General features: G+C 40.1%; 1 protein-coding gene across 5 annotated transcripts in view; it reads right to left on the bottom strand.

Annotated features, from left to right (window-relative positions):
* The window catches only part of PTPN2 (protein tyrosine phosphatase non-receptor type 2), a 32956-nt gene extending 11665 nt beyond the window's left edge, over positions 1-21291 (bottom strand). For 2 of the 5 annotated variants that reach the window (XM_074576580.1, XM_074576581.1), the window contains exons 1-6: positions 20890-21160; positions 17258-17348; positions 9440-9540; positions 8670-8768; positions 7368-7505; positions 684-893 (exon numbers count right to left, since the gene is read on the bottom strand). In XM_074576580.1, the coding sequence (XP_074432681.1) occupies positions 684-893; positions 7368-7505; positions 8670-8768; positions 9440-9540; positions 17258-17348; positions 20890-21093 (843 nt within the window). In that variant the 5' untranslated portion in view covers positions 21094-21160. Of the gene's footprint in view, positions 1-683; positions 894-7367; positions 7506-8669; positions 8769-9439; positions 9541-17257; positions 17349-20889 lie in introns of all 5 variants that reach the window. The other 3 variants (XM_074576582.1, XM_074576583.1, XM_074576584.1) reach the window with 3 other exon arrangements.
* Positions 21292-23996: the final 2705 nt, after the last annotated feature.

Here is a 23996-nt window from a genome sequence, read left to right as displayed (position 1 = left end):
TAAAGAGATTTTAAATATTATTTATCATTTAAAGTTCACTCAAGTCATGAGCAATCGTAGATGATGCAGTTCACTGAGATGCAAAAAAGTCTACTCATTCACGTGGTACTGCAACTGGTTATCAAGCCCCACCTCCCAGAGGGCTGCACAGCTAGGGAGAATCTGCACCATCCTCCTTTACATGCTGCAGGAGACCCAGGGGCATAGCATGCCTGAGCTCTCATCCTAGTTCAGATACCAATTTTCTGCAACCTTAAGTAAAGGGGCCTGACAGACCTGCAAGATATTCCATGTTTAGAGAAAAACACCTTACATATTCAGTTGCCTCAGTATATACTCACAAGCCTAACTTTAAGCTCCTATTAAAAAACAAAGAAAAAAAAAACCCTGAACCTTTTCTAAGCACATCTTACATAAAATGAAAAGAATGCTTACTATTTACTTTCCAGGACGCTTTGAAAATGTGTAAGGTACTTGAAGATGGATTTGTAAATGTATTTGAAGAGCTGTGTTTTTAAACCATCAAAATATGTGAAGAAAAAAAGAGTATGATGTCTTAATTAAAGTTTTCACTGGCATGCCATTAATTGAAATGCTTCTAAAGCCTCTGACCAAAAAGCCCATATTGGGAAGGGAGGCAGAGAGAAGGAAAGAGGTGACAGAGACAATGAGCAAACACTTACCAGAACAAGACAAGTGTCTACTAATGAAAACGTGCCGGAACGTCCTATCCCTGCACTGCAGTGAACTACTGCAGGTCCATGTTCAGGACTTAGTGAACCAGACTCTCTGACTTTAAACAGGAAGTTCAGGAATGAAGCTGGGGATTCAGGAACTCCGAAGTCTGGCCATGTTGTATAATGAAAATGAAAGATCATCCTGGACTCACCACTCTAGAAATGAAAACAAAATAAACAATACAACTAGAAAGTAGTTTACTTTTCTTTAGTTAGCACACATTTCCACAATCTAAATAAATAGCTATTTTCTATTTTAAACCTCCCATTTAGAAAACAATCCAGTAACTTGCTTCAAGTTGGATGACAACCAACAGTGCAACCTGAAGCAGTTTTTCATTCGAGTTGGTAGTTTTCCCCTTTGCAATTATTACCATACACATTTTTTTCTTCTTCTCGATCTTCCAATATTATATCTGGGTTGCTTTACTACTTGCTCCCAAATATTCTTCTTTTTCTACCATTAACATAGCCTAATGGCTGACACCAGTTATTAGACTGCTAGCATTAATACACTGAAAAAAAAAAAAAAAAACCAACAAAAAACCGTCAGCAGTGTAAACACTCTCCGCTCTTGCTCAGGGCAAGTTTTAGTATGAAGAGGTATTAGCATCTCCTTTATACTAACCACACTACTGAGAGGAGCAGGAAGCTTTATGGAAAAGGCCTAGGAAGAACCCATATAGCAGGATGTCTAGCAAGACTTCTATTGGATGTATTCATTCTTTGCAAGTAAGAAAGAAGGATTCCGAAACCATGCAGTTGTTTTAGAACCATGCAGCTCCTCTCCTAACACGACCAATTAACCACAAGTACTGAAATGATGGCAAGAGAGTATGTATCTCTCTGAAAAGCTCTGATGACAAATTTGGATCATATCTTTACTGAACTCACTTCAGACCTGCTGTTAAATGCTACTCTTTGCCTCCCTTCTTTTCTTGCTACAGTGATTTTGAGACAACTCGATGACTGATTTAGCTCGGGAATTTTAGAAAGGTTCAGTTATTTTTATCCTCCCTCCATTTCATCTTATTTTCCACGTAGATTGAAACCTACATAAACCTCCACAAAGTTGGAACACAAAAAGATTTAAAATATCAATGTATTCCAGAAAAGCTATTTTTCTTTTTCAGCAACAGTAAAATATAGCTATGAAATTAAAATACATTCTACTGTTCATCCCCTGCTGTCTGTTTCAATTTCTTACGAGGGACAACTTACAAAACTCCTTTGTGAAGCTAAAATAATCCAGTTCATGATACCACAGTAACAAAAATACTCTCCCATTTTTTTCTTTTGCCTTCAACGCCTGATACAGCAAGACTGCCAATACTTTCATAGAAAACAGTGGATATTAACATGACTCAAGTCACTCCTAAATGCACAGTTATCTTCCAGGAATATTTTGCCTTTTGGCTAAGAGCTCAACAAGGACAACAGAGTCTGATCCATTATACTGGGAAAATGAGTACACAGTAAGATTTCAAAGGGGAAAAAAAAAAATCTACCAAGGCCTGAACTGTGCGAATACGCTGAGACTTCCCTTTCTTATTTGTCTGAAGAAAAGCATTAAAAAAAAAAAAGAAAAAAAAAGTTTGTATTTTCAATCGAGATCATTTTACTGGTCTTCTGTACCTATTTTTTCAAGTAGTGAGTTAACTCATTAATCAACTGCAATTACAAATTTAAGAGGAAAACTGGAGAGATGAGCTAAATGCACGTACTAGGTAAAGCAAACGTTAAAGATGTTTCTTGTGAATCTACATGATCCTTTGAAGTGGTAACTGATACTCTCCCCCTCTCCCTCAAGATTCTTAAATAGCATTCCAGATGAAAGCCTCCCTTATACCATAAGAAGGCAAAAATGCCTTCATCTATAGAAAACAAAGGTAATCTGTGGTTGTTTTGGGGTTTTTTGTTTTTTTTTTTTCAAATCCCATACTGTAACAAAGACTAGCATCCTCCTCAAAAAAAACCCACCAGCAGTGCTTCAAGCTCATGGTGCCACCCTGCTCACACACTAATCTGAAAATAGGTATTTCTAAAGGAGCGATTAAGCAGTGCTGCTGTACATCTCATCCAGCTCTAACCCACAGAATTACTTTTTTTTTTTCCCTTCCTCCTCATGCCATACAAAGGCTTTATCCATCCCACAATTTTCCATCACTTCAGCTCATTTTAAAAATACCTAGTCTCTTCATCTTCCTTCATGAATCCCCATTTCAGTGTACTGGAACTGTCTGGCCTTCTTTGAACTTGCAGTTTCTATTCGTACAGCCAAATCCTATTTGAATATTTCAAACCTCCCACATTTTCTCTCTTCAACAGAATGGCTCTTTCAAGTGGTGCTTGGCAGTCAAGCTGTACAGCTGAAATACTATCTTTGTGTGAGTATCTGTACCACCCTTTCTAAAAGAACTTCCCCTGTCACTGAGCCATACACCACAGCTATCACTTACGTGAAATGATGCAGGACTGTAATGAGAAAAGGTTTGGCTTGCTAAAGATTCACAACTGTTGATGGAGAGAAATTCAATTTTAAAGAACAACTAATTTTATTTCAAGTGTTATCAGGAAACTAGATATTCTTTTAAAGAAAAAAAAGCTGGACTTCAAGACTCAGGCAGTAATATAAAACTGTATATAGGTTATACACACTTCTGCACAATAGCTGAAAACCTGCTTCTTCTATGGTAACTACAACATATTCTTCCAAGATTTATTCCCTAAGACCAGCTACTGGAAAAAAAAAAAATCCTTGAATAATCATGGGACAACATTTCAACAACTTTGTAAGAAAGTAAGTCAAACCATTCTAGTGAAAGTTTAATGAACTACTGGGATAAGCTTTCAGTAAATAACCAACATAGCTAAAACTGATAAACTCAGAAAGTTACCGCCACACTGCACAGTTCTCCACTGACTGCTGGCAACACTAACAGAATAATCAAAGGATGATCCAACCCACAAGCCATGCTCCACGTTACAAGCAGGCATCCACATGAGGACTTGAGCAGAAATATAACAGAATGTCAAAAGATTAACCTTCATTAAAACAAGCCTTGTCATAACCTTTTTACAGTGACTAGCCAATCATTCAAAACAAAAAGGTACAAAAATCTTAGAACAACTTCAGGCTGTTCAGTCACTTGAGAGTATGAACATGAATAAAATACTACCAAGTGTTCGAAGGAAGTTGACGCCTTTGCTATCAAGTGAAACAGGTGAAGACAGAAAAATGCTGGTCTGTCAAATTTCACACACTCCTTATAAAAGCCTTCATTTCATTGCTTAAGGGCTGCTGAAATGGTCTGACACATGAAGACATAAAATACACCTACAACCCCATAGCGGTCCCGTATTTAATGATCATGCCTTGAGAGCATTAACAACTAATCTGATCGTATAAACATGAGAAGGCATGCTGTAGGGGCAATATTCTAAGCACTGAAATTCAAAATCTTGAATCAACTTTTACCACAACGTCTTCTATTTGTTCACTCTAATGCTTGGCAAAATGGTTTTCAAAATGTACGTAAAAATGGCAGTGAGGATAATGGGGACAAATAAACCTCACAAACATTTTGTTGTTTTGGGTTTTTTTAATAACTAGTGCTTATCCTGTAAGTCAACATGGTAATAGCTATGCCCATTGAATCCGCAAAACACTTGACATTCAAGTGAGTGTGGGTTCTCCTTTCGTGTTAGACACTAATACCCAACACCTCAGTCTTATTTCTGTGATCGTGAAGACCAAAATTAATCCCTGCTGCAATCCGACAAAGTGATATGAGGACATCCCACTTGTTTAAAAGCAAGTGTATGCCATGTTTCAGAAAACCCTTCAAAACACTATAGAATTACATACATATACACATCTGTGTACAAAGATACGACTAGATCCCAGAACATCACCTGCCATCACCCTCCAAAACAAAAGGTCTCCCATAATATTGTCAAAAAACTTAACAGTCCCATACAATAAGGTTATTTTGCAGATTTAACAAAAGGCTCTCATAAACACCTAACTATCACTCCTCCAGTGTACTCGGAGACTTTGCTTCAAGCCACAGACATGCAATAGCTTCACACATAAATGATTACGAATTTCTTAACATGAGCGCAGTATTTTCCTTCTACCCTTGTTTTCCAACAGAGGGAAGGTTTGTTGAAGCCTTCACAGTCAGTCTTTCCGCAATGGGTTCTGAACCTAAGTGATTACAGCGGTCAACCTTCAGAAGAGCTGACAATTGACACCAACAAAAACGACAGAGGACACACAGTGAACCATGGTGGAAAGGCAGCTTCAAATGTCTACATTCTAAAATGCAGACTGGGTTGGGCAAAACATAAGGAAATCCTGCAATGATCACCAGCAAGACAAAGCACATTAGAAATATTTTCAAAACTTTTGGAAAGATACCAATAAACACCCTCTCCTCTCCAAAGCTTTATTAAACTACACTAGCTGCAACAGCAAAACCAAATGTTTGCCTGGAACAGATATAAACAAATCAAACCAACAAATGCCTTGATCTACTCCTAAAAAACAAACATCGTCATCCCCTCCCTGCTGCCAAACAGACACCCGCCCCCTGTAATTCTAAATGCTCTTTAACAAACCAAAACAAAAACACCACCAACAAAACCAACCAAATATTCAGAGGTAATTTCATTGGTAACAACATTAAACAAGCACTTTACTCTTCATACATACATATTTTGCTTATGTATTACAGAGATTTCTTGCAGCAACACAAATTTACTTGAGTTCAGAATGGCTGTATTATAAAGACAATTCTAGTTCTATTTTCAAAGAAATACTAAAATTTCTTAAATATTCTTGGAACTAAGAGTATATTTTGTTTGTGAGTCATCTTATATTCCAGGCGTCAAGTGGTTAAATGTCTTACTACTCTGTCTCCACCAAAGTCCCCTCCAGAGTAACTCGTATAAACATAGTTAAGCTCACATTTCAAATTACTGTGAATGCTCAGTTCCCAGAAGTTTTATAGTATAATTATCAAATTCTTACAGAAGGCTGCACTTTACATTTGCAGTGTTACTCTAGAAACTATGCAGTTTTGCTGTTTGAGTAACCAAGTACGTTCTACTTCTTGCAGCTGTTTTATATAAAAGATATTATTTGGAGTTAATATCCCTGGAGCTTTATAGGAGTGCTAGGGCATTAAAATAAAAATTCAATACAGTAATTTTGCTAAGTATTTGCGAAACTGATTTACATGGCATACAAGAAACTCTGTACAGCGCTGACGGGCCTGCATTACCAGTCCAAAGCAAACCCAGAAATTTAAGTGCTCAATAGCTCCAACTCAAAAGTCCACTATAGTATACAGTGTGCTGTTCCTCAAGGGATTTCTGCACTTTCCAGCTAATGTTATGTCCAAACATACAAATGTAATGGAAATTGCATCCTTTGAAAATAGGAAGTTTAAGATAAGGGGCCAACGTCAGCCAGACAATTCCACGAAGAAGCCTTTTCAGTAGTTAGGAAAACTGGCCTCAGCTCTCCAAAAAGGAAAGTTATTCTTTCTCAGGCACTGGTTTCCAAGCACTCCTCTTTGCCTTTGCTGTCAGTAAACAAACAACTAAACAGAAATTCTTCAGGTCGGTAGGTCAGAATTTCATAAAGCTCTTCTTACATTGAATAGACCAAGAAACAACATGCCAAGTTTTATCATGTTGATCTCCTGAGGGAGGTTTTGAATTAACAAACATTATCTCAAAGTAACATTAACAGTTACTATAGATTAAAATAATTTTGACCAAAAATATCAATGTTTAGTTGTATAAAACAACATGCAAAGGAACATCTTGAGGCTTTCCTTTCCCAAATCCACTGACAAGACAACCTTGAATAAAACTTGCCATACTAACACTTTCAATTAATATAAGGCAAGGTTTATAGGGAGAGAGAATATCTTACAAGACATAGCTGGAACAAACAGACAAGCTCTTCAATCCTGTCTTCAGCTCTGAAACAGAAGCAGCAAATTCCAACCCAAGCTCAGGCCAGGAACAACTTTTTTGAGCTTAACTTGATTAAATTGTCAAAGTGCTTAATTTTTAAGAGAAAAGGATGGTTGGTCCTGTGGAGCAAAAGGGGAGGTAAGCAAGAGGAGATAAAGTTACCTATCTACAGCTGGTAATCACCCCTCCCCCCCAAAAAATTTAGATAGCTGGACTGAATTATATGGAAAACTAAAGTTCCATTAAAAAAAAACAACCAGTAATTGCTGAGTCTGATTTCTGATATCCAAAAGAAACCAGAGTTTTCAACCCCTAGGTTCCTCCTTTTAGGGTATTCCTTACAGCTCCTCTTAGAATCACCACTACCATCACTTACAACTCAGCATGTTAAGGTACTGCCAAACGGAAAATATAACTATAAAAATGCTGAAGCTGCTACCTCTTTTAATGTATAGATTAATTCAGATCTAACTCCTTTGCTTATATGCCACACATACATCTTCAACATTATCAGAAGCAAAGTGCATTAAAATTTTCATTGTAAAAGCTCAATCAAACCTGTAGTGATAATATGCTATGCAGTTTTCATTATATACTTAAGTCCAGGAATAAGAGCTATATAGACTGAGAAAAGCTTACGTTGATATTTTCTAATTGCAGTAGATGTACTGTGTAATAGGATTTGACGTCTTCAGATACTAGCCTCACACGGAAACCTGTTTCACTGAATGTCATAACCTCCTCTTCTTTTGTTGGCCAGTATTGTGCACACTTCACCTAATTTATTTTGTTAGAAAAGGAGGGAAAAAAAAGAGAAGAAAAAAAAAAAGGAAAATCTGGTTAAGTATCCTAGTACCTTGGGCTTTGCATGAGCAGATTCTGAAAACCCGTTATTCAATACAGTAGACTTAACCACCTGCTCCCAGTCTGAAGAATTCTCAAAGTCTGTAACGTTTATAGACAAATTAGTAAACTGTTTCAATGGCTATTACGCATTCCAGATTTATCTGTTTATGTTTTCTTTCACCACAGAGCTGGCATGTTTTGAGATATACCTTAACGCTTCTCCCTCTCCCGACCTCTAGCTCTCTACAGTGAAAACAGATCTTTACTCGGTTATTTCAACATTTCCCCCCTCCATTTCTGAGGTGCACACCTGCACATTTACATAACTGATGTAACACATCACGTTTTCCCACCTGAATACTTGAGTATCCTAGTGAAACAAAAGAATAAACTAACAAAGCAAGGCAAAACTGTCCCATGTCCTTTATTACTCTTGCCCTGCACTCAAACTTTCTGTAGGAAAACTTTTGCATAAGCAAGCAAGTGACTTTTTAATGGACTAGTCAAATCTTTTTCACTAACAAACCTACTCCGAAGAAGACCCATAAACCTCAAATGACATGCATTTATAACTAAAAACCACAGTGGTTTTAGGCACATTAGCAGAAGAACTACACCACAACAGAAAATTAGTGTATTCTGCATGTATACCACCAGCTGTAAAGAATCAAAAATAACTAGATCAGTTTGGCAGTTACTGGGTAGCAGTTTGTCTTCATTGTTACCAACAGTTAATATCACTATATAACAAATATACTGCTCTGTTAGATTTAGAAGACATAATCTAAAGATACTTTAATTCAAACTTCTTTTCTCACCTTCCTTTTTGTTCTAGAGCATCTTACACTGCTCCTACTCCCCTCTTATTTCTATCTGTACATCCTCCTTTCTCAGGATGTTACTGTCACCTTTCTGGATGAGTATTTATTAGATGCTGTTTACACCAAACTGAATTTTGTGTCTTAGCTCCATCACTTTATTGTTATATTTAATAAATGTTATGCTGTTAGTTCTTCTAACACAACAATCAAATGTTGTTCACCTGTATTAAAATTACGTGGCTTACTTTACAACTTTAGGCCTGATATTACTTACCGATTCTTTTTCGACAATTCTGTTCAGCATGACAACTGCTTTGGTTTGTTGTTGCCATACCATTAGCCAAAAATGACAACATGTATTAGGCAGTGGACCCTGTGTAATAAGAAAAAGAAAAAAAAAGGGTGTGAGAATGTATACACAAAGCAGTGTTTGAACACAGTTAATAGTTCACTGTGCAAAACAGGAAAAAGTCTTCCTCTGAAAAGTTTAAACAAATTATTAGTAGAACGATAGACATGACAGGCAAGAAAGTAACCACACTGCATAGATCATTCCAGTACTTAAAAGCTGGCTGTGGTAGGTTTTTTTAAAACAAACAAACAAACAAACCCAAAAAACCACACCACAGAAAAACAAAAACCAAACCAAACAACAAAACAGTAAGAACTCAGGGATGTTTCAGTTTGGGCATCAATACTATTGTGCTGTTAGAACAAAAGCTACTGCAGGCATGCTCAGAAGGTACACAATGAAATAAGAGGTAAAATTCTTGTTGCAACTTATTTCCAAAAGAAGTGAAGAAAAGAGCAAGAAGTACTTTAAAAAGCTTTATATGCGGTAAATTATTCATACTTAAATATTCCCTTTAGCTTTTTCTTAAAATATAAAATAATATGTTCACAAGTAGCTCAAACAGGCACTTAGTATGAGACATGCATAATTCACAGAGACAAGGAACCACCCAAATACAAATCACAACTGCACAAACCCCCCTCCCCCAGAATCTCAATCCCCATAATAACCTAGTAATCGGTACTACTTACCTGTGTTAAAATATAGTATCTCTGGGCTTCTTCTATGACTACTAGGCTGGCATTGATATAGTCATTCTCAGCGTTCTGCAGTTTTACACGACTATGATCATCTAAAATTCAAAGAAAATTAAGAATTAATGATGCATCCATCTTGATGAATACTCTTTAACAGGCAAGTTTAGGTCTGACAAGCAATTAGAATTAAATTCTGCAGTACTAACCAAATGGCAAACTACAAATATACGTGAAACTAATTTCTCATGTAACTTTGATAACTGCTTGTCTCATTCTCCCCTCAGCATTCCCATCAGAGTAATTTCAGGCAGCTATTAATAGAAGCATCTCAGAAAACTAGAATACTCAGTTTTCTTTAAAAAACAACCAAACAAAACAACCTTCCCGCACATACCAAAAGATGCTCACAGCCATCCCTCAACAGTGGCATTTCCTTGGTACAATAGCACCACAACACACACCAGGCAGCACTCTGTCCTATCACACCACATCACTCCACTGCATTGTCTCCTTTCGGTTCAGAATTCCGAGATTTTTGGTGAAATGAAGTTTCATAGGTCGAGATAGAATCATAAAGTTAACTCACACAGCTAAAAATAAATAAATAAATAAAATCTACTTAAAATAATTCAAACCAAGCTTTGATCAATTTAATTTTCCCTATAATTTATTAGTACTATACAAAAAATTTAAAAATAATAAAGAAGGATCATATGCAAAAATGTACCTATTTAACAGATCTTCCAATTAAACGAAGCCTAATCTAATTACAGTTTCAGTCTCTCACGATTACACAGGTAAGACAGAAGATTCCCCTATTTATGGCAGAGGCAAACAGAGGGCTCCGTTTAAAATTCTAACGTTAATATGAGAAAGATTATCAGACTGTCATACTAAAACACTGCATAATAAAAAGTCACAGTGGCTGTTCCTAGAACCTTTTAGTATCTGATTTATCACCCTCTAGGAGACATTTAGGTAATGACATTCACAGTAAGTAATCCTTCAGGCATTTATTAGAACTGTATTAAATAAACAGCATTTTTAGCTTAAAATTTGTACACAACTGCATGCCAGGAAATGCAATCCAAGTGACTGCAAGATCCCTGAAGCTCAACTGCCTAGACAGACTGTTTATGAGAAGAGTAAATAAAAAATGGCAAACTAAAATGAGTTTACGAGACTTCAACACATTTCAGGAAAAGATTCCATAAATGAACTGACAGAGCAGAGAGTGAATTATGGTGCAACGCCAGTTTTTAACCTATGTTCGCCTAGTCTAACCCACAAAACTCATTCAGGGTACAGACCGATGGCACAGCTGCTGTTAAAATTAAAATGTCAGTTCACTTTTCCCTCTCCCATCCCCACACCAAAAGGCTAACTTCCTTTTAACAAACATCTTGAGAAATGCACAAAATCCATGGTTTTGACATGAGCAACTACCAAGTATCACATCCAGTGCAGCTATGATAGCTGAAATCGGATTAAGTCCTTGTATCACAGCCAGTGTATACAGTGCAAGGCTTATCTAAGAAATCCACGAATATGAACCCAGACAGGCAAAAAGCTGATGGGAATCAAAAAATAGTTACTGAATTAGACGCTCGTTCTACGGACTGCTTATATGATTTTACAAATACTTTCCATACGTTTGGAAACATGGGAAAAGTACAGTTACTAGGTCTTGATCTGCTTTCACGTTCTCCCTCATCTATCTGCTATTGGCAACTGTCAAAGAGGATCTTGCTGAATTCAAGGAAAGATGACAACAGTAAATTACTACTTTTTTTTTATTTTTCCTGAAGGACTTATATTTGGGGTTCTTATCCTACCTCATTTAGCTGCTAGCTTTTATATGCAGTCACGTACAAACTTGCAGAGAACAGAAATATGCTGCAAACCTATTTTTAATATAAAAGTATGAGAAAGTTACTTATTTAGTCTACTTATTAGAAGTTTTGATTAGCATTCCAGCTGTAAGGCAACATGATCTTGACTTTCAGGATTATTAAAACAATTTATGATACATCTGTATGAAGAAAAAGATGTTATCAAAGCTAAGAGACAGTAAAATTAAGACATACCTATATTTTAAAGTAAAATAGATCTTCTTGTATTATTTTGTTTGGATAGGAAAGTGTTACTTTTTCCTTTCACGTATCACTTTATCTGAAATGTTTCTACTGGAGAGAAACCAAGACCTTTGTAAATATTACATGTCATTTGCCAACAGGAAAAACTTAAGATCTTGTTATAGTAAATCACACATACCGGTACTAGTGTTCTCGGAAAGATGACGTAAGCAAGTACTGTTAACAGTTTAATCACCCAGCAGCAGCTGCTGTATTGCTGCCAGTAGGAGATAACTGCCGAGGTCCTAATGAGGTTTCCTACTGTAATCCTTATACACATTTTCAGGCTTATTTTACCCTTCTTACAAATTTTACTTTGTAAACATGACAAATAAAATTCTGGAAGTTTTTTTAAAAGCCCCTTTAACAACTAATTCTATGCACAGACAGGCTCCCTTCTCCTCCCCAACTAAAACAGAGCTGATCCCACAAATACACTGGCATACACTCCACAGGACAAAGAAAGCCACTGGAATATATTGATTTCCCTTCTTTCAAGGGAAAAGATTCCTAAAGGACACAATGACCTAGAAACCTCATTCAAGCCCTGGCTTGCTCTTCTGAATTAAATGAAGCGAGCCAACTTTTGACAGTGAGTTAGCTGTAACATATTTCCCGTATATAAATAACTTCCAGTTACAAAATACTTTAGATTTATATGAATGATAAACCTATCTTAAATCTTATCTTACAGATTTATCTTAAGCATTTCCATGCCCACAACAGCTAAAATATAGTACTCATTTTCTGAAGTGCTAATTCCCCTATTTCAACAAACCATACAGCCGAAAAAGGAAGTGGAAACCTTAAAAATGCTTCTCATTCTGGCTCCTGCACTAAGAAAACTACTCCCAGAACAACCCTGTCTGAAATAAGCAAACTGTTATTACCCACTTCAAGTGAAACCCTGTCCCGCTGATATCACTGACAACACTCCTCGTGTCCCAAATAAGGTCAATACTTCACATTACAAATCAATTTGCCCACTCTCTGCTAAAAAAGAAAATGACATATGCAGTTAAAACTGAGATATGAAACGTCTGGCATTTTACAACATACAGTTCTTGCAGCTGGTTAACGAAAGGTTTTTATTTGAAAACAACTCCTTCAAGAAGTGAAACCACTGTATAACTTAAAAATTATCTTTTATCCAAGAGATACCTCTGGCTCCCCAAATATAGAGCTATTAACAACAAAGGAGGGTGAAATGCTACTTAGTGGATTAAAGAAAGTCATAAATAAAACATGTAGCCATAAGCCATGCCAGTGACCCAGCCTGACCCTTTCCCGCCTACCAGCAAATCCCCTTCATTTCACTAATCTAAATCTAGTCTATCTGAGCTGTTAAATTATTCAAATCACAATACTCTCTTGCTAGACTTAGAGTCTCAAATTTCAGAGGTAGCCTAAGGCAAAGGAAAGGCAAAGTGACTTTTCCGCACCCTGTCACTGGTTGTACGCAATGAATTGGCATCATATCAATCATGGCCTAGCTTGTAACTAAAATGTATTCATACTGAAATATATCCGTAACTACTGCACAGGATCCTTACGCTTACAAGCAGGACTCTGGAAAAAAAACTTAAGATACAACAGAGTTCAGATCAGTATGTGCTGTAAAATTTTCCCCAACCCCAAGAAAGAAGTATCTCCAAAAGCAGCATGTCGAGTTTATTTATACTATGTTTCTGGTAACGAGACATTTTAGAGAATCATTAGGTAACATCATAAAAATCAATGTCAGCTTCTAATATGGACAACAAGAAGAGCAGTAGGCTTATTTTGGATAGAACACTTCCCTGTTCTGAGCACATACACTTCCATCACAGGACAGAAAGGGAACATTTTTGCAATGATAATTAATCAGCACTATATGCAAAACCATCCACGTCAGCTCAAACTCTGTTCCCTGTAAAGCACAATACTCTTCACATTCCTCTCTCCTGGTACATACTCTATGACAAGTGTAAGCCAATGCTTGAAAGGGCCAACACAAAGTCTACTAATGGCCACAGGAAGAAAACAAAAGAAATCACTGCCTCTTTAAGATCCTCCAACAGCAACGTGATCTATTGAGCGAAAATGTTCAGATGACCTAAGGTATTGGGCTACACAAGTTAGAAAGGAAGGCTAAAGATAAAACTGTGTAAACCCCCCATCTACCCTCCAAAAGCAAAAGCAAAGAAAAAAAAATCCTGCCAACTTTGCCGAGGGGATTTCCTTCTTGACTCTAAATCTGGGAACCCAGTAAGCAGATCTCTAAAGGTGTTTACAGTCAATCTGAGACACTAGACTCCTCTGATATCAACTAAGGATAAGATTTAGAAGGGAAGTAGTAACAGAAATCTTAGAGCTTCATTAAACTTATCAATAAAGAATAATAACCTCACAAGTTATTTTCCTCTTAACAGTGTTTTCTGAGAAATGGTTTCATCTGTCAGGAAATGACTGGCTGTCAAACCAAACCTATTTCAGATTAACTTCCTGTTTCAATAGTACTACATAGCCAAAATATTCCTCTCCCTATTCTAGACTAATACCAAACTGTTATTTTTTTTGGCTAGGCAGTAACTCTTGAGGGCTTTTACCCAACCAAACTTATGCACAGCATAGCTCCTTAGCCAACAAAACTGGACACTAACAAAAATATTTATGAAACCAGAGACAATGTGAAACTCAACTGTAATGGGCAAAGATGATTAGCATTTCCCAGCTAACAGAAATCAACTTTTACCTAGAAATGTATGTAACGGACGCAAGTTGGTTTCAGTGTACCTGTCCTGTGTGTTATGGTTGAAATGTGGCAAACCAACTCGAAGCATTTTTTCCTGCACTTGTAATTGACATCTTTTCCGTAAGAGAATAATCTTTGCATTTCCTCTTGCAGCCATACCACCTCAGATGTTAGCCTGGCTTGGCCGCTATGTAGATTAACAAGCCGTTTTCTCACTGCTAGTGAGAAATAAAATATTTTCATCAAATTATGTTTTACATCTTACAATATGTTTAAGTAGCTAGATCTTAAAAGTTTAACTACTAATTCTGAAGGCCTTTGACTACCAGAGAATATTAGTGTTATCACTCGTTTTTTATTTAAACGCTATTAAAGAGCAGTGAAATTTGCAAAGTGAAGAACCAAGATGTTAAGACTGTGTAAGACTGAGTTGTCTAACATTTCTGCAACACCAGTTCCTTGCATACATGCACCACGATTAGATGTGTTCACCACACTCTTAACCCAGCTGCTCTGAAATTTAGGTATTGCTATCTTGGAATGTTATTTATTATATATTCGCTTCCAGGTCTCTTTCTCCTCCCAACTCTCACCATCATTACAGATACAATTATGAGCCATATTTGAAAACACAGTAATTAAACAGGAATTAGTTCAAACACAGTGTTCTACACCGTTCTCATATAGCCTTGCTCCTAGTACCCAATGCTGCAGGCTATCTTGGTGGCCCAATTTAAACCTTCCTTCTGTCATAAATGCTAAAAACTGAGACATGTCTCAAAGTTCACCATCTTAGTTCAGTCATGTTATACTTCATGTCAACCGGCATGTAATGACTCTAACCCCTTCCTGAGCCCAACTACTACTTCAAGACTAGATTTTATCTAACTGTCTCTCTGCTCTTGCACGGGGTCCAGGGATTAATACAATCACATAATTATTTACCTCCTGACTAAAGAAGCATTTCAGAAGCAGGCTTTGCTGTGATCACGCAGAGGTGTTCAGTGCTCTTCACTATTCTAAAAGGCATGACATGATTAAAGAAAGTTTTGAACTCCAAAAAACTACAGGAGATGAATACAACTCACACCCCTAAGGTATTATCGCAGGCATTATCAGATGCTACTTAAATAAGACAATGTCTTTATTTATTTATTTTAGAAACACTCTTTTTAAAACGAAAGAAAAACCACAAATATGTTGAAGGTAAGCTGCTATTCTCCTTGCAGTAGTGCCCAAGATATGAAATCTATGGATTGGAGAAATGGTAAATGCACGAACACAGCTTCCGCCACAGAATTTGTACAGGATATTGGATGCAGGAATAGAACTTGGGTCTCGTGGGTTCAAATCCAATTTCCTGCCTTCTCTTCTTACAAACCCCATCCTGATTTAGGTATGAAACAGAAAGTGAATAAAACATGATCTGCTTTACCACCGGTAAGATGCTAATGCTGTGTTGTAAGAGGACAGCAAAGCTGGGACACGTGAGTACCTCTGCATAAATCAAAGGTCCAGCAGAGGCCTGTCTCCCTTTGCTGAGCATACAGCAGAAGTTAGTATGCCTTGACTAACTTGAGGCATCTTCTTCAGAGCTGTACAGTTCTCAAACAGACGATACTGGGGAATGCCATGCAGACACAGCAAAGAGGCTGTGCACTGAACTCTGAAGTTCATTTTCATCAGAGTGCAGTATTGAGATTCAGCGTTAAGCCAGACTGGATCCATTTGGCGCAAATACACTGTGCAAGTTAGCAGCCTGGGAGCAGCGGAACAAGCAGCACGCAGTGCTGCATCTGATCAGCATGACTCAACCCGAGACCCCTTCCGTGTAATTTTGAGAAGTGCTATGCACATGCTGTTACCACAACTTTCAACTGGAAACAAGGAGTTCAGCACTTCTCCAAATCTTACCATAGGTATTCAGATTAGGCTCTCAAACAAAAAGCCCCAATACACCAGCAACCCTTCAAAAATTCTAGATCCAGTAACAAGGCGGCTTTTCTGAGCCTTCGGCACTCTGGGAAACTTCATACTAAAGAACACACAAACCTTTAACCTATTCCAACTTCAGTGTTTTGTAGAAAAATTAAGGTTGTACTGAATTTCTTTTCCTAGTCCTTTGGAAAATGATTTGATGGATTTCTCCAGCTATAACTACATATTGGTAATCTTTTGCTCACATGTATTTTTATAACCATTTTGGATTACGGCTTCTAAAGTAAAAGCTGTTGAAAAAAAAGTCCACAATGCTTCAGTAGCAAAGAAGCTGGGGAAAAAAAAAGAGCTGTCTTCACCTGAGATATAAGATCATTATGTCACAAAGACCATTTTACGGCAGTTAGTAAAATACAAAGCACTCCACACCATATCTACTTGCATTGAGAAAATTAAAGAACAGGTCCATGCATACATTCTTCTGAACTTACAAAAATAACAAAATCTCAAGTATTTTTTAAAGCAACAGTGGAAACCCAGTGGCATTTATCCACACAATCTTGCAGATGTGCAGAATCACTTAGCCCAAAAAGAAACTGCGTTAGTCAAGGCTTATTAACTCAATTTCTGTGCTCAGCAGATGTTGATTGTTTTAATGCCAGATGAAGCAATATTAAACAAATTTTCTTTATGAGAAAAATACCTTTAAAGTATTACTTTGCAGCTCACGAACATTTACCTATATACTAATAACTATGATTTGTAATCATCTCTCATGTATCATTCAGCACAATGAGTTTAACCAGCAGACCCTTCTCCCTCCTGTTTTACACATTTGTGTATGTGTTACAAAAAACAGATTAATCATAGGATACATGCCTACAGAAATAAACAAAATACAAAACCTACAGTGACCATGATTTATTAGCTACGGTGTTTAAAAGCAAACTGGGTAAGTAAGAAGTCTAGAAAATTTACTGCAATAATTACAGAAGAGATACTTACACGGACTAACGTCTCTGTATCTGTTTCGATTTCTGTTTTCTGGATATTTTGCAACTCTATGAGGGTAGTCACTGGACTTGTGTCGAATTTCCTTTAAAAGAAAAAAATGCAATTTACTTACAGCCCATAAGCTGATTAAGGCTAGTGTTCTACACATCCTATTGTAAGACGTTCAAGCTTATTAATTAATCAAGGTTATTAATAATTAACATTTTAAAACTAAACTTTACTACACCTAGTGTTATTTTCACTCAGAAAACGTGTGCTTCATTCTTGGCCAAGCTCTTGCCATTTAGATCTGCCCACGCTTGGCTAACACCAGTGAACTAACATAAGCACAACTTGGTAAGCAACTGATGCAGCATGAACAAAGGGTGAAAAAAACCCAGATATTTATTATGCTTAGAGTTCACCTCAGACTCACATGTTATCTCCCACATTAGTAAAAGACTCAGATAGACAGAACTAGCTCCTTTACACCAACTGGCAGCATAAATCCCCACAAAGATAACTGAACTAGTTAAGGACTTTATGGCTGCTGTTAACAGCCACAAGATTATTGTTGGTGGTTTGATGGTTCAACCCATATAGCTGTAGTTAAACACGATTCAATATGAAGGAACAATTCTAGACTCACAAATATCAATATGAAATCACAGCCTGCTTCTCCCCAGGCATTAACAGAAACCTATCAATATTCTGCATTTGGAAGATATTCAAACATACTCATTTACATGCTATTTTAAAAAGCACACAGTTCACATATTCTGAATGGTCAGTTTTATTATTTTTTTTTGCCTCTGAGCACATCTTTTCTACAACTTCACTAAGAGATACACGTTTACCTTATCCAGACAACCGAAAACACTAAAGCTAAAGTGCCACTGATGAGCAGCCTCCAATGAACTGAACGATCCCTTTATATCTCTATATTGATGCCATCTCAGCAGACATGTTGTACGATATAGAACTGACAATATTTTACTTTGAATTCTCCTTTTGTTTTTAGATGATGTTGCTACATGTTATCATTATGTCCCAAAGAGCATCTAAACCTCTCTTTACAACTAAGCATTCTTCAGTATTCTCTGTTTCCGCAGCCTTCTATGTCTTCTCAAACTTTCCAAATAGTCTATATATTGCTAGACAATGAACACAGACAAAAAGGACTTTGGTGGAAATCACGTACGTACGGAAGCTCCATCTGGTGTGTAACATTACTTAAGCACAGTGCCAACGTGTAAAGAAACTAAACCACGAAGAGAAGCAGCAACTGTCAAGCACCATTGCTGTACATACTTGTATAAAAATGTCCTGACCTGTTAGACAATCACGTTTTTTATTTTGATATAGCATGAACTTGTCCTTTCCTCTAGCTTATATGGCTTACAAGCTTTGGGAGAAACCACACGCACATTGAATAAATGCATCCCGCAGGCATTCACAACCAAGTTCCCACAAAATGTAAATTTTGTATTACTCCATAACAGGATATAACATATTTTGGTTTTAAGAGCACTGGCAGCCTTTGTGCACAGAAACAGACCTGTAATTTGGTCAAGAAACATTGAAACAGCTAGAAAAACTACTACAGTGATGGGGCAGGGGGCTTACTAAAAAGAATTAAACCTAAGGAAGTTTAATGACTAGTTCTAATATCAGTTTTTCCACATATGATCCAGCCATCACAAAATGGGGAAACAAACCAGGTGACAGATGTAACATAAGGCATATTACACAGAAAAGGCATATTACAAGAAAAACTTGCATCAAAAAGAAAAGTGAAAATCAGTATTATTTATTCAGTCATTAATTCAGATTGGACAGGAGCTCTGGAAGTCAGCATAAATATTCCAAGGTTCATAGAATTTTACCATAAGTCGTGGCAAATTCATGGAACTGAAGGGCAAATATACAAAACTGGTCTCAGAAAGAAGAATAAAAAAACCTAATACCCAACTTTTTTTTTTCCTTCAGAGAAACATTTCTCACTGCAAGTGTGTGTGTTTTTTATACAACACTATCATAGGAAAATACCTTCCTAAAAAAAACCTGAATATAAAAGCAAGTAGTCAGCAATTAAGAATATTTTCTACAAGTTTGTGCTATTTAAAAGCATCACTTGCTGTTTTCCCTTTACTTTTTAAGCAGGTCTATATTTTCTGATTTTAGTATAAAACAAATGTGTTAACTCTCTGAGAAAATCCTATGTTTGCAAAATCTACAAAATCAGAAAGACATAAAATTCTAATACGAAAAACTTTATTAAAAATGTAAGACACAGCTGTAATAAAATTAGGAAATCCATATGCGAAGTTTAGGAGACAATTTTCTCTTCAGTTTACTTCTCCAAGCATAATGACTTGCCAAAGCTAACTTACTTGTTCAGTCTGGATATACCAGATGTAATGTGTGTGTGCGTGTGTGTGTACTTTTTTATGGCATGAACAATACTGGTTGCAGAATTCTTACCATACACTTTTATCTCATCAATTTAGCACAGTTTATTTCCACTATCCCTTGTTAAGTTCAAACCAAAGTTCAGTACCATAATACACGCATAGAGATAATATACTTGAAATATACACATGCATCTATCACATACACCATTAATTTAAAGGGCGCCTACAAAAAAGCTGGAGAGGGACTTTGTACAAGGGCATGTAGTGATAGGACAAGGGGTAATGGCTTTAAACTGAAAGAGGGTAGATTTAGAGTAGATATCAGGAAGAAATTCTTTACTGTGAGGGTGGTGAGACACAGGAACAGCCCACGGAGGCTGAGGATGCCCCATCCCTGGAAGTGTTCAAGGCCAGGCTGGATGGGGTTTGAGCAGCCTGGTCTAGTGGGAGGTGTCCCTGCCCATGGCAGGGGGGTGGGAACTAGGTGATCTTTAAGGTCACTTCCAACCCAAACCATTCTGTGATTCTAATTTAACAGAGAAAAAGCACAACAAAGCTAGTAAAAAGAATTTCCCTTTGGGGTTGGTTTTCCTCATTTGTGAAAGAGCACTGTAAAATACATACTGGCTCAATCAACTGCTTTAATATTATAAACTTATACGTAAAGCCCATTTTATGGAACTGACCCAAAGACCACCGCTGCAGCAGCTAGTAACCGGTGTTGTTTCTAGAGAAAAAGGCTAACTCGTGTGTTTCTGAGCTGGTCTCCTGTAGAGGCCAAGCATGCCAAGGCAGCGGGTAACGGGAGGGCGAGCGGCTGCCTGAGGAACCGCGGCCGAGCCGCGAACCCAGAGGCGATGGCGAGTCCCGGCCAGACCCGCGTTACCGGGTATAACTTTCCGCTCCGCCCGGGAACGGCGAGGAGCTCACCCTCGTCCAGCTCACACCACCCCGCTTAGCTCCAACCCTCCGCCGCCCGCAACCGGCCCAGAGGCCGCCGGCGCATGCGCAGCGCGCCGCCCCCTCCCGAGGAGCCGCGGCGGCCGCCGGCCGAGAGCATGCGCGGCTCCCGCCCGCAGTTTCGCTGCCTGCACCTGAAAGCGAGTCGTGGCCCAGCGACTTCCGCTCCCCGCTGAGGCGGCGGCGAGTACCGGCAACGGGGCGCTGCCGGCCGGCGGCCCCCTCCCCGCCCGCCCGCACTCCCGTCCGGCGCCAGCCCCCTCTGCTCACCAGATAACGCGCCTGCCAGTCGTTGGTGGCATCGATCTCCTGGAACTCCTGCTCGATGATGGCGGACATGGCGGCGGCGGTGGCGACCAGAGCGCGAGCCCGTGGGGAGGCCGGCTCGCTGCCGGCCCCTCGCACGCTGCCCACCACAGGGGAGCAGCGAGCGCGCTCCGCCCCGCCGCTACTGCCGCCGCCGCGCGCGCACATACGCTCGCAGCGGGTCCCGCGGCCGCCGGCGCCGGGCGCATGCGCGGCCCTCGGCTCCGCCCACCCGCGGGCGGGAGAGACCACGCCCCCCGGGGAGGAGGGGAGCACCTGGGGTGACGTCAGGGGGGGCAGGGGCCGCCCTCAGGTGGTTCGGCCCGGGTTGGGCGGCGGCTGCAAGGCGCTCCTCCGCGGCGCCTCAGGTGGCTGCAAGGCGACGAATGCCGGCAAGGCTCGCCGCCTCGACAGCAGGAACGCGGCGAGGCGGAACGCAGCAGCCCCCGGCGGTCACAGAACCACAGAATGGTGTGGGTTGGAAGGGACCTTAAGGATCATCTAGTTCCAACCCCCCTGCCATGGGCAGGGACATCTCCCACTCAAAGCCCCATCCAGCCTGCCCTTGAACAACTTCCCCGGGCAACCCGTTCCAGTGATCGCTTCAGAGAGAAATCCCTAAGGAAATCGCTCCCGCAAAACGCTCCGCGAAGCTCAAGGTCAAGCGAAGGGTTTAGCGAGGACTGCGGTTTCCCGAGCGGCAGGGAAATCCCGCCCTACGGCTCGGCCTCATGCAGCAGCGCCCTTCGGGCCAGGCGAGCTGCGCTTCGCACCTCGGCGCGGATTTTCCCGTGTAACGTGCGGCCGGTTTGAAAATGCCCGGCGGTAATTAGTGCCGCACGGGAGGAAAAGAGGTTAAAGCGCCGGGCTCCCTCCTCGCGCCGCAGCGACAGCCCTGCCCTTGGCCACGCCGCCTCCTCTCCGGACGTGACTCCGGGCCTTCACCAAGCGGGAGGTTTCACCGGGAACGTTTTTATCCGCCCCCCCCGCCGCGCCCCAGCCGTTCCCCTCAGTTCCCCGGCTCTGCCGCCCCTGACGGTAAGCCCCGCCCCTTTGCCGGTTAGCCCCGCCCCCCCGAGCGCCCCCTGGCGGTTAGCCCCGCCCCGCGCTGCCGCCTCCAGCTGCGGCGCCCGTCGCCTGTGGTGCGGCGGCCGGGCCCCCTCAGCCTCGGGTCCCCACAGAGTGCCCCGTCACCGGGGCACCTTGTACAGGCGACCTGCTGCCACCGTGATAACCAACTGCGCGGTTCTGACCCTGCTGCCACCGCGCCTCCCCGCTGTGGCGCCGGGCTGGGCCTCGGGGTGATTTCTAAGAAGCACTTCAGTAGTGTGAGGTGAGGAGGAAAGGTCGGCAGAGTGAGGCGCTCACACCGTTAGGGTGCCAGTGCCATTACGTCAGTGAGCTGCTGACAAGGTAGCGTGCCAGCTGTCTTTAAACAGCGTGGTGTGAAGGCCGCAGTAGTGTGATGACGCCTGGCACGAGCGTCGCCCACATCGCACCTCAAGGCCGAAAGTTGCGTGCTGCTGAAATGTGGTCTCAGCACTGGGTGAGCTGAGTTCACGCTCCCCTCCGCTGAGGTGTGTTATAGCAGGGACAAGGGTCACTCAGCATGATGCGAGCGATGTACGTGTGGTTACACAGGTAAAGCAAATAATTTTGGAACAGACTTCTGTTTTTGACATCCAAAGATCTGTCATCGGCATACCTGTCATCCACTGTTGCATTTCCTTCCTGTCTGTGGGCTGCAGTGCAGTACAGTGCTCCGAATCCACCAGCTGATATGCCCCTTCAAGTCCTACAATGAAAGCTGGTGTCTCATACACCAGGAGACAGCGTGATGCACCTCTGAGGCACAACTGATGGGACAGTATGCAGCAGTAGGTTGATAGCATGTTCTTCCAGGCAACTCAAGGAAATGTTGCATAAGATTTTCTTGAACTGTCGGTTCAAACTTAGAAATTTATATAGGGAGTAGCTTCTCTGGATTTTTTCACCTGCAAGACTGAGGGACAGGCCATGTCTGTAGTTCTACAGATGTTCTCTAATTAACCAATGTGTTACATGTGATCAGTTGTGAAAAAAGTAAATTAAGACAACATCTGTGAATTATGATTCTGATTTAGAGAAGGATCTAAGTGCCCATCCTCAAGGTAATGATTCTTTTTATCTTAAAATATGTTTCTTTGAATTCATATTTCAATAAACAGTAAGTGTTCTTAACCTCAGAAAACTGATCTTGCACAGGCTGGATGTGAGAAAGTAAAGAGATACATAGAAACTGTCTGCCAAATAACAAATTTTAATAAATTAAAATATACAACTTCTTTGCTGATTTTAGTCTTCAGTCGTAATTTCTCTGGACATGAACTTGCTGACAGATCTGTATTTGTAGCATTTGTCATTACAGCCTTTTTTACCCCTCACTGGAGTTACCTGTAGGTCACAGACATCATGATGCCTATGAAGCCATCTGACAGGGATCACAGCTAAAGGAGGCCCAGTCACTGTCCTGTCCATCCAGAGGACAGTGGTGCTGCCTAATGACATGTCACTCTACTGCAAAGGCCAGAGAAGACTTGGAGGTTGCTGCCCATGGAGTGCAAGAAGGTGTCATCATGCTTGAGTTCAAGGACAGCTCTATCAGTGAAGGAGCACCAGGTGCATATCAGCCGAGTGGGCCATTAAGGCACTGGTGAGTGTTAAGAAGGATGTAGACGAAGTGGTAGTTTTGATATATAAACACAGGAACATGTATTTTGCTCTTCTAATTAGCATCTGTCATGCATATGAGAAGCTTGTGCTTGTCATTGTTTGTGATATTTAGGGATGTAGTTCATATTGGGTAAGCAATGTAACTGTGTTATTAAGAGAGGGAGTTTTATGGTAGCAGCTATGTTTAGGATCTGTAACGCAAATCAGTGCCTAGAGACAGCTCATGGAAAACTAAAAGAAGTGTTTATTAATCATGATTTACAGCTGGTTTAGAAGAGCAATAACTGGTAAACCAGAGATTTCTGGACAAATTGCCATTGTTTGCTTTTTTGGTTGTTACTTTTTACTCCAAATACGCT

This window comes from Larus michahellis, chromosome 2, assembly GCF_964199755.1.
Source record: "Larus michahellis chromosome 2, bLarMic1.1, whole genome shotgun sequence".
Classification (NCBI taxonomy): Eukaryota; Metazoa; Chordata; class Aves; order Charadriiformes; family Laridae; genus Larus; species Larus michahellis.
This window is presented reverse-complemented; position numbering and strand designations above follow the sequence as displayed.